The following is a 12,242-nucleotide window of genomic DNA, read 5'->3' on the forward strand; positions in this document are numbered from 1 at the left end:
CTTCAGTCCCTGCGGTGCCCACTGGAAGGTAGGTCTCATGGATGAGATTACCTTGGAGCGGGCATGAGGAGAGATGGAAGAAAAACTAGAGAGATGCAGATTCATGGTTAGGACAGGATGAGCCAGGAGACATTGGGGAAGGCAGAGGTAGATCAATAGGTGGCCTCAATGTTAGGAAATATTTCTACATTACAGGCAGTAAATACAAGTTGTCATGTTTGCAAATGTAAGCATAATTATAAAATTTCTTCATTTTAAACCTTGATCTCCACCCATTCTTATTCTGGGTTTATGCATTCATATTACAAAATAAGTTTTTTTTCTAAGACCAATAACCCCTAAAAGCCCACCCAGTGTCTGAGTGTAAATCTCACTTGTTTTGGAGTCCCAACTGTAAAGACAGAACCAGACTTCTGAAGTAGAGGTGTGCAAAGGAAACCTGACGCGAGTCCGGAAGTCCGACCCGACCCAAATCCGACACGTCGTCGGGACCCAGAGTCAGGGTCAGGTGGCAGGCCTTAACATCAATACATGGGTAAAGGCCTGCTACCTGACCTGACTCTGACGGCGTGTGTCGGGTTCGGGTCGGGTTGGGCTTCCGGGTCCAGCATTTGGACTTGGGTCGGGTTTCCTTTGCACACCTATATTCTGAAGTATAATGATGCAATTTCTGCATCCACGTTCAACAAACATACGAATTAAGAAGAGTAGGCCACTCGGCCCTTCGAGCCTGCTCTGCCATTCAATAAGGTCATGACTGAACTGATTACTCCACATTTCCACCTACCCCCAATAATCTTCCGCCCCCTTGCTCATCAAGCATCTATCTATCTACCTCTACCTTAAAAAATATTCAAAGACTCTGCTTCCACTGCCTTTTGAGGAAGAGAGTTCCAAAGACTTATGACCCTCAGAAAAAATTTCTCCTCATTTCTGTCTTAAATGGGCGACCCCTTATTTTTAAACAGTGAGTCCTAGTTCTAGATTCTCCCACAAGGGGAAACATCCTTTCCACATCCACCCTGTCAAGATCCCAAATACTTAAAATAAAAACAAGAAATGCTGGAACCACTCAGCAGGTCTGGCAGCATCTGTGAAAAGAGAAGCAGAGTTAACGTTTCGGGTCAGTGACCCTTCTTCGGAACTGACTAATATTAGAAAAGTCACAGGTTATAAGCAAGTGAGGTGGGGGTGGGGCAAGAGATAACAAAGGAGGTCTAGATTAGACCAGGCCACATAGCTGACCAAAAGGTCACAGAGCAAAGACAAACAATATGTTAACGGTGTGTTGAAAGACAAAGCATTAGTACAGATTAGGTGTTAATACACTGAATATTGAACAGCAGCAAGTGGAAACCTGAAAAAAAAGTGGGTAAGCAAACTGAACAAACTAAGATGAAATGAAATAAATGCAAAAAAAAAAGAAGATTGTAAAAAATGTAAAAAAGAATGTAAGAAAAAATAACTAAAAATGAAAGTAAAATGGGGGGCTGTCATGCTCTGAAATTATTGAATTTCAATAATGGTGGGGGGGGGGGGGGGTGAAAAAGTGTTAAAAAGGCAAGCAACCGGAAGCTCAGGGTCCTGCTTGCAGACTGAGCGGAGATGTTCCGCAAAGCGGTCACCCAGTCTGCGCTTGGTCTCCCCAATGTAGAGGAGACCACATTGTGAGCAGCAAATACAGAAGACTACATTGAAAGAAGTACAAGTAAGTCGCTGCTTCACCTGAAAGGAGTGTTTGGGGCCTGGGATAGTGAGGAGAAAGGAGGTAAATACTTAAGATTGTCTCTTGCAGCTTTCAGAATAGCTCATTTAAAAAGATAAAATTGAAATGGATAAATAATTTTGTTGATCTTGTTCATGAAAGTGAGATTTTCAGTATGTCTAGTTCATAAAAATGCAGAAAATAGATATTCTGTAAGGTCTTATGGTTTTAAATACAACTTAATATGAAAAGCAACAATATCTTGAATAGCACAGTGTGGGATAAATTACCAATTGCCACACACAGCAGGAGTTTTGAAACACTTTTAAATATTTTGATCTTATTTTAAAATAAAAAGTTGCCACACTCCAAAGAGGTGCCAACACACACAAATACTCTATCTCCAAGAGTGGATAAGCATCCTGCACCCAGGCTGCTGCTGCGCTCTCTAACTTAGACAGCATAAGGGTGACCCTGGGCATGTCTTACTCAAATAATTTTCTCAAAGTCAAGGACTTACCACATGTGGAAAACAATCCCTGAAGTTGCGAGGCTTCACTCTTCGTGCGGATTCAAGAATCAAATGGGGTGACTTCTTTGCCGATTCTCACGTTAATGCTCCCATTGAGTGAGAGTCCAAACCAAGAATGCAGTCTCGCTATAATGTGTATGAACCTGTAAACTTCTGGTCTGCAACATAGCCCCAGTGCACAAATAAATTAACGATTGCTGTCAGACAAGCCACCACTATGTCTCATGGGGAAAGTGGGGAAAAGAGAATTAAAATAAATAACTGGTGGCAGTTAGGTGTACTGGTGCAATATTGGGACTGTCATAAAGGTGCATGGAATACATGGATCCTTGCAGGAGCTGCCTGTCTTCTACAGAAAGCTGCTCAGAGCCTGAAACATAGTGGTCTCCAGCAGGAGTTCTCGCGTCAGAGATAGTAGTCATCCTGACCAAGCTACTGCTGTTTTCAGATCCAGACTCAATAAGATCATGACTGATCTGTCCCAGACTTCAACTCCTCTTTCGTGCTAGCTCCTCATAGCCCTCAATTCCCCGATATTTCAAAAATCTATCTACCTCCTCTTTAAATACTTTGTGATCTAGCCTCCACAACTCTCTGGGGTACAGAATTCCAGACATTCACTACCCTCCGAGAGAAGAAATACCTTTGCATCTCAGTTTTAAATGTGTCCCCTTATTCTGTAACTATGTGCCCCAGTTCAAGATTCCCCAACCAGTGGGAACATCTTCTCAACATCTACCCTGTCAAGCCCCCTCAGAATCGTGTACGTTTCAATAAGCATTCTTCTAAACTCTAATGAATAAAGGCCTAACCTGTTTAGCCATTCTGGATAAGTCAGCCCCTTCATTCCAGGAATCAGCCTAGTGAATCTCTTTTGAACTGTCTCCAGTGCCAGTATATCCTTTCTTCGATACGGGGACCAAAACTGTACACAGTACTCCAGGTGCGACCTCACCAACGCCTTGTACAGTTGTAACAAGACTTCCCTATTTTTAAACTCCAACCCCCTATCAATAAAGGCCAAAATTCCATTTGTCTTCTTAATTACTTGCTGCACCTGCATGCTAACTTTGTGTTTCACGCACAAAAACACCCAGATCCCTCTGCTGCACTTTTTTGGTGTCTCTCTCCATTTAAATAATAGTCTGCCTTTTGATTTGTCCTACCAAAGTGCATGACCTCACACTTTCCTACATTAAACTCCATCTTCCAAGTTTTTGCTCACTTACTCAACCTATCTTTATCCCCTTGCAGATTCCTTATGTCTTCATCTCAACATGCCCTCCCACCTATTTTTGTATCAGCAAATTTGGATATATTACACACTGCCCCCTCCAGGTCATTAATATAGATAGTAAATAATTGAGGCCCTAGGACTGATCCTTGTGGCACTCCACTAGTTATGTCTTTCCAACCTGAAAAAGACCCATTAATCCCAACACTCTGTCTTCTGTGAGTTAACCAATCCTCAATCCATGCTAATACATTACCCCCAATACCGTGAGCTCCTATCTTTCCAATAATCTTTTATGTGGCACCTTATCAAATGCCTTCTGGAAATCTAAATACACTGCATCTACCGGTTCTCCTTTATCAACTCTGCTCATTACATCCTCAAAGAACTCCAGCAAATTTGTCAAACATGATTTCCCTTTCACAAAACCTGGCAGAGAGGAAGGCACTGGCTGCAAAGGTAACCGCATTAGATGGCAGGGGAGAGGGTTGAATACTGGCAGAGCTGTCACATCCAAAGTCATGCAGGTACTAAACATCATGCCCAAACTGGACTTCAGGTATATTGAGGAGTCTCAAGCATGGAGTGATCCTGTCTGATCTCACTTGCATTCGGGCATAATTTCTCCTCAATGCAAGACCACAAAACCTGTTCAGGATCCTTAGCCGCCTCTTGGAAATTGCCTCCATGCAATTCCACTCTGTGCAGAGCGATTTCCCATACCGGCTGCTCTGGATACGTATGGCATTCATCTCATGGTTGGGATATGCTCTGCCATTTTATCTCCAGTCTGGCGGAGGGGGGTATCCCAATGGCAGAAATGCTGCTCTGCACCATTAGAAATCTGGGATGGAGAATGTTGCACAAAGCAGAAGAGTTGCTGGAGAAAGTGCATTGGATGTCCACAGGAAAGAAGGCAGCTGTGGACAAAGATGATATAATTTAGATTATAAACTGCCTTTTGTTCAAATTATGTCTTTTTGACCAAATTACTTCTGTTAGTTGTGCCTCTTCACAAGTGGACACTTGGAGACTGGTTCCATTTTTTATTCTTTCATGGGATGTGGGTGTTGCTGGCAAGGCCAGCATTTGTTCCCATCCTTAATTGCCCTTAACTGAGTGGCTTGTTAGGCCATTTCAGAGGGCAATTAAGAGTCAACCACATTGCTGTGGGTTTGGAGTCACATATAGGCCAGAACAGGCAAGGATGGCAGATTTCCTTCCTTGAAGAACATTAGTAAACCAGAAGGGTCTTTATGACAGTAGTTTCATGGGTGAGATGAGCTTTCAATTCAGATTTTTTTTTTAAATATGGAATTGAATTTAAATTCCACCAGCTACCGTGGTGGGATTTGAACCAGTGTCCCCAGGGCATCAGCCTGGGCCTCTGGATTACTAGGAGTGACATTACCACTACTCCACTGTCTCCCCTACACTTTGTCAATGGGACAAATCAACGAAAAGGCAAGATTGAGACTCATGTTTATGCATGAAGTAGCGGCAATTTATCTCTGCAACTGAATACAATACCAGACCTAGATAATGCTTATGACACTGAATACTTGCAGTGGGAAAGTGTTTCAGGTCCCAGCTGTGCTAATGCCCATCACCCGGAGAATTACTTTTACCAAGAGAAAAAACTAAATAGAACAGGAGTAATGTCAAAAGCAAAAAGATTAAAGACAATACATATTTTAAAACAGACAATTGAAGTGTTTTTCACACTCCACTGTACTTTAATTTTGAAATTTATGCAAGGAATTGGTTTAAAATGTCAAACAAATTGCTTTGCTTTTTTTTTTGAGCAATACTTTACACGAGGAAAACAGTCCTATTATGCACAAGAACTTACATGGTCAATATCACTATCATCACCTTCTCCCAGAAATCTGACGTGCTTCACGCACATTAATTTGAAGTGCAGTATCTGCTACCTAAACATACAGCCATTTTCCACCCAAGTGGCAGCAAGAGGAATGATCAGTTAATCACATTTGGTGATGTCAGTTCATTAGAGAGAAGCTTTAAGACTGTGTGTACTCCAGAACCCTTCGTATGGCATCATATTAATTCAAGCAGGTGATTAGTTGTAACACAACTTGTGTGCAAAGTTTTAAAAAAAATGAAGTGGTGTGTTTATACTTCAAGAGAATTTTTCTAATTTAAAAGAGCAAAATATATGAGCCCATTAAAGAAGTTCATCCCACTTTCTTGTCTGCATGAATTCATAGTTTGACAAGTGACACAAATTGTGTGGGTGTGGATCAGTAAGAGTTTTATCTTTTAGTTCTGTATTTGCAAATGGTAGACTCCTTTTAAGTGTAGATATTAAAATGCAAAAAAGTGCTGAAACTTAAAAATATAAAAAACATGGTTATTTGTATATATTCAATACTGAGAAGTTAGAATACTTAAAAAATAATTTTAAAAAACAGAATTTATGTAACCACTAATTATCTGCAATCCAATAAAAATCACAGTTAGGAGATCATACACATTTGAAAAATCTTGCTGGTAACAGAATGCAGTTGAAATCAAAGACAGACTGACAAAGGTCAACTGATCCCAGATCTGGTAGAGTAGACATTGCACTGTAATTATTATTACTGGAGTAATTTGTATCAGTAGCTATCTGTTTAGAGACTTCTTGTGCTAATGAGAAGGACCACGTCACTCAAACCCAAGCTGGTCAATGGTGGGCCTTTTTCCTTTGAGGCAAACCCTACAATCCACCACTACAATTATTTTTGGCAAGATACTTCACAATGTGGATCGGCACAGTTAGCCAGTGTTCCAAGGGAACATGGCTACATGTACATACAGGCTTCAACACAACATATGGGGCTCACTTCAAGCACAAGGAGCTGATTTATTACTGTAAAGCTGAATGCTACTAGCTTTGTAAAGAGGGACCCCACATACCCAAGCAGAATATCCATTGTGGATCGGTTATTATAGCTGGGATAGAAGCAAGCACTTGGTGTGCCAAATAGGTGACCAAATTTTAGTGCCTCCTTATCTTCTGTCCACAGCTGAACAAGCAGCTTTCACAAAAAAAAAGGGGGAACCTGAAACACTGCGTTGGAAATGCAAAAGACCAGTCAACATTCAAAAGAGACCACTGAAGATGGAGAACTAGAATGGATGAGGAAGAGACAATTTTCATTGAACACCAGGCAAGTCTTGGAGAATGCAGAGATTTCTAGTTATATTTTGGGAAAGATTGACCAAATTGGCAAAGAGCAAGAAAATTGAGTGAAGGCAACAGAAATAGGACCACTTCACCCCCACCATCTATTAAAAAAAAAAAAAATCTGAAATATTGCTGGATTTAATCCAGGAGAATTCTGTGGCAGCCACCTCCATATAGAATTAATTTCCTCATTGCCAAAGAGGAGTTAAAGTGATCTGTGACAGAAACCGTGGTTGCTTTACAGCAAAGGAATTGATCAGTTGATCAAAACGTGCTCAAGTGCTTGTTTGGCAGCAGTGAATTGCCAAGTGCTCGACTTTTGGAAAGTTTCTGAAGTGTGGTTCTCACTCTATTGAATGAGAGTGCTTATGAAAATAAAGGTTTACACATTTTACCACTTTATGATCAAGTGTGATAGAGTATTTTAGATAATCACACACATTTAAAGAGGAAGTGCTTACATATCCCTACCTAAGGGTAGTAATCTTAATTTGGGTTCTTCCCAGTAAGATCTCTGGACTGTGAAGATTGCAAACCAAACAAACAGTCATTTTTACAAGTTAATGCAGACACATGTTGACTGGATTCAAGTCACATGTGGCAACAGAACATCGAGCCAGCTGATGTCCCATTTAACCCTCAAGTCCTTATTTGGCTTGACTGCTATTTTTGGTTAAATGTGCTGCTAGATACAGTTTATTTTGTTAACTGCATTTCCATGCATCTGATGAAGATTTAAAATCTTACAGCAATGTCACTGCTCGTCCCAGTGCAGGAAACTTTAATAAAATAAAAACCCACATTAAGTAAATATTATTTGTTCTTGTTGTGATTAGTCCTTTAAATGCGACAGAAATATAATTTAGAAGGTTTAGCTTTGGGAAGTTTTCTATGGAACCATGATTCTCTATTAGTGAATCTTCCAAGTTCCAACGATTGACGTCGGAACATGCAAATGCTGTACAATACATGAGCTCTTCCTGCCAACATACTTGTCCCCGGTTATGTTGAAGTCGTCGTGACCGGGGCAAGTGTTGGTGACAGACCGAGAGCACAGCTCAGATTTCTTGTGCTAATTGCACATCGGAGTGGCCATAACACGACGCCGAGGAAAATGATCAGTACCAGTATAAACAGGACCAGTCTCTTCCAGTCACCAAACAGGCCAAAGCAATTTAGTAGTCTATTGTCTCTTTCTGCAGGACGAGATGAAGGATTTTCTGGTTTAGTTTCACCAATATCAATACAGATACAAAAGTCAGAATTACCAGGCTCCGTGGACTTCTTGCAGCACAGTTTCTTGCCGTCCACCCACACTGGCTCTTCAAGCTGCAGCTGTGGGGGGAGTTTGGAGAGCAGTTCCTGGCTCGTTTTTAAGGCAGGGGTCCCATTGTCGGGCATTGCCGTTTGGCTCCTGCAAAGTGGACAGATGATCTCAGTGGTCTGGTCTGCAGGTATGGTCGCCACTAGTCTGGCTAGACACTCCAAGCAGAAGGCGTGCTGGCATTCAAGCAACTTGGGAGTTTTGAAGATGTTGTCATAGGAGCTGAAGCAGATAGCACATTCCAACCCTTCCACAGAGTTCCCATCCAGGCTTTCCACAGCACGAGAGGCTTCAGTGTGCCACACCTCAGTTGGGACAGACATTGTGTGTACCTGAGAAAAAGTAAAGTTACAACATTGGGAAGGTGCTTAACTTTTGAGAGAGGCTATGAATGCATGCAAGTGTGTTCACTTTACTGAGGCAGATGGTTACAGTCACATACATTGTTTGAGGCTCAAAAGACTGACATTTCTTTCAAGCAGTTTTGAACAACTGCTGGCGTCAGACCCTGACCACAAGGGAACTAATACCAAGTAATTTGCCTGTTTATTAAGATAACAAAATCAGTCAGTGGACATGGAGGTTTTCAATGCCGAGGCACCATCACTTCACACACTTAAAAATTAAATATGGTATAAAAAAAAAACAAGGGAATTGCCAAGGTTCAGTGAGAGATACAGAATCTGTTGCTACACAAATCAATTTAACCCAGTAAGATAAAAATTGCTATAATAAAAGCAAAATACTGCAGATGCTGGAAATCTGAAATAAAAACAAGAAATGCTGGAAATACTCAGCAGGTCTGGCAGCATCTGTGGAGAGAGAAGCAGAGTTAACGTTTCAGGTCATTGACCCTTCATCAGATAAAAACTTGCTCCTGATCTAGAAAGGGTTCATTAAAAATTCATAAAATAATTACACAATGACTGTTCCCATCTCCCCAATCCAAAATAAATTTCCATCTTCAAGACATGATAACCAAGACGAACTGGAGAAAGGGAGCGGAGAATAGACAATACACAACAGGTTTTTTAAGTCTGCTTTATCTGCCAACATTGGACAATAACCAGTCACACATTAGGTATATTCATACAAAGAAATTGAATTCACTAGTAAAAGGTCTTCCTGAAACTAAACGATGCACCAAGTTATCATGGAAAAAAAGGGGAACTTCCAAAAATAAACCTCAACCAACAGAAGTGACATGATAGAAAGAAATTGGCTACAGATGGTTGCAAGTTGATAGATTACAGACAAATTTAGAAGAGGGTGAAGGAAAATGCAATAGTGGACCTGCAAGTAAAGGCGAGGCGAGGCGAGGCACAAGACAATCACAATTGTGTAGCAACCAGAATCTTCACTTTTCAGGAAGGCTTCTAAAGACAGCTTTCCGAAGCGGGAGGACAGTGCATTGCCAGATTATGATGTTCCAAAACTACTTTAAAATAAAGTGTCATCAGGACTAGTAAATTTGTGTAACAAACATTTTAAAATCATCCATAGTTAACCTGAAGTGAGTGACTAGGTGATTTAAAGTTTATCAGATCATTTGAATATTTTGAGGTCCTGCATTCTCAGGTGCATAACTTATATTTGTTTAATTCAAATTATTGGATCGCTTGGGGGAAGGACTAGAGTCATGCAAAAACCAAGTGGACCATCAAACTGTTCTTTGTATCTCCAACAACCCGTGTGTTTAGCAGTTAGACAGGCAAACACTTTCCCAGCAGCGATAACACAATTCCCAAATTTGGGGGCGGCAAAGTGGCACAGTGGTTAGCACCACAGCCTCACAGCTCCAGCGACCCGGGTTCAATTCTGGGTACTGCCTGTGTGGAGTTTGCAAGTTCTCCCTGTGTCTGCGTGGGTTTCCTCCCACATGCCGAAGACTTGCAGGTTGGTAGGTAAATTGGCCATTAGCAATTGCCCCTAGTATAGGTAGGTGGTAGGGAAATATAGGGACAGGCGGGGATGTGGTTAGGAATATGGAATTAGTGTAGGATTAGTATACATAGGTGGTAATGGTCGGCACAGACTCGGTGGGCCGAAGGGCTTGTTTCAGTGCTGTATCTCTAAACTAAACTAAAACTAAACAAACCGAACCCAGAGACAGTGAGGCGAGCCACTAGTCTCAGTGGCTCCCTGACTGCCAGTTACTTCAATACAGACTGTAGATGACAGAAGTCTGTTTGTGTGTGTGAAAGACTCAAGTTATTGGTTTCAAAGAGGAGGCGGCCTCTACAACTTTTTTGATTCAATAAATTTTAAAATTGACAAGGAACCAAATAAATCTTCGAGTAGAGATATTTGTTTATTGGGTTTTAAACTGAAATCGACCATAAGACAGTATATTTCGTATCCCCGAGAACTAAATTTTTCCCAAAAAGTTACATTGAATGATAAATATAAGATTTAAAAATACTTTACTCCGGGATTAAGTTACATTGAACAAGGAATTGAGAGGAGTTGTAATATTTACTCTTCCGTCGCTTTTAAGAGGGATGGGGAATTTTAATTCAGTCTGGCAGATTTTTAAAAAAAGTTTTACTTTTATGAACACCACTTACCCAAGTTTGTTCGACAAACATCAAACTGCTCCTTAGAATACAATTCGAGAGTTAACATTCAAAATAAAAAAACATCCCCCCAACTTATTTTAAGAATTTAAATTGAATCCAGTTAATAAACTTCCTCTTGACAAAGTACATTAATGCGAGAACAATCAGAATACAAAGTGATTTGTAATACCTTATTCTAGACGCTCAGAGCGAGGTGTAGTGTCCTGAAACTTGTTACAATTAAGGTCGGATGAATATCTGATTATTCCCGCCGCCTGTGCAGTTTTATGTCGAACTGCGTGACGTTTATTTCCTTGTTCCAAGTTGGTCCGACCGAAACAAGTTGGGACGCGACTGTGACTGGTTTCTAGGAACTGTAGGCTGGACCTTGACGAGATCTTGTCAATCATTCCCCGGACAAATCCACGCTTGACTCATTGTCCAGGTTGAGACACATTTCCTACCCCGCTACCTGGATTGCAGGAAATGTATTTCCAAAACAAAAAGGAACTGCACACTGAAAAGTAGATGAGAAGTCAATTAGGCGGCGTTAATGTGGAAGCTCTTTCCCAAAATGTGACTTAATATTTGCAATAACAAGTAAGCTTATTTTCTCCAAACCAGTGCGAGTTTATTTTCTACCTGTTCAGATGAGAATGCAAAAGTAAAGTCTTCCCGCTTGGATTTCAACCAGACGAGATGATTAAGCTGCCAACACCTAAACTTTATTGCACCTACGATATTGTGAATGCTTAACCCACTTGGCTGAGGTGTTTAAATGAATGCCTCAGCTCAATTAACAGTTTAATCTTCTGACTCAGAATCAGTGTTATTTCAGGACGTTGATTCCCAGTAATCAGTAATCACTTCGTTTATTTATTTAATTAATTGGGTTGAAGCTCTTTTTCTGATGTACCATTACTTGTGTGACTGGACACAATCCATCAGCGTGGAAATTCTCTTTTTATTCAATCTGGGGACATGGGTAAGATTGCCATTTATTGCTCTCTGAACGGCTGCAACTTTTTAGTTTAGAGATACAGCAGTGAAACAGGCCCTTCGGCCCACCGAGTCTGTGCCGACCATCAACCACCCATTTATACTAATCCTACACTAATTCCATATTCCTACCACATCCCCACCTGTCCCTATATTTCCCTACCACCTACCTATACTCGGGGCAATTTGTAATGGCCAATTAACCTATCAACCTGCAAGTCTTTGGCTGTGGGAGGAAACCGGAGCACCCGGAGGAAAACCACACAGACACAGGGAGAACTTGCAAACTCCACACAGGCAATACCCAGAATTGAACCCGGGTTGCCGGAGCTGTGAGGCTGCGGTGCTAACCACTGCGCCACTGTGCCACCCTATTGTGGAAGTGGGTCTCCCACAACAGAATTCCGGGATATTGACCCAGTGATGATGAACAAGTGGTGAAATATGTCCAGCACAGGGACCATGGGCTTTCTGTAGGTACTGCAACCAGTGCACCAACCATAGCACTGTTGGTAAATAAATGTCATGTCAGGGGAGCACTGACCAAACAAACTCTTCTGCCCTGGATGGTGTTGAACTTGAGTGTCAATATTCATTATAACGACACCCATCCAGGCAAGTGGTGAGTATTCCATTGCATTCCTGACTTGATGGTGGAGAGGCTTTGAGAGGTGAGCTACTGATCATAGAGTAGGCA

General features: G+C 41.3%; 1 protein-coding gene across 1 annotated transcript; it reads right to left on the reverse strand.

Moving 5' to 3' along the window:
* Positions 1-5,199: 5,199 nt before the first annotated feature.
* LOC137351887 (RING finger protein 223) lies at positions 5,200-10,911 on the reverse strand. The gene is made up of 2 exons (XM_068016757.1): positions 10,737-10,911; positions 5,200-8,320 (listed from the first exon to the last, which is right to left on the reverse strand). The coding sequence occupies exon 2, from the start codon at positions 8,309-8,311 to the stop codon at positions 7,667-7,669; it is 645 nt and encodes a 214-aa protein (XP_067872858.1). The 5' UTR covers positions 8,312-8,320; positions 10,737-10,911; the 3' UTR covers positions 5,200-7,666.
* Positions 10,912-12,242: the final 1,331 nt, after the last annotated feature.

Source organism: Heterodontus francisci, chromosome 37 (genome assembly GCF_036365525.1).
Source record: "Heterodontus francisci isolate sHetFra1 chromosome 37, sHetFra1.hap1, whole genome shotgun sequence".
NCBI classification, from domain to species: domain Eukaryota; kingdom Metazoa; phylum Chordata; class Chondrichthyes; order Heterodontiformes; family Heterodontidae; genus Heterodontus; species Heterodontus francisci.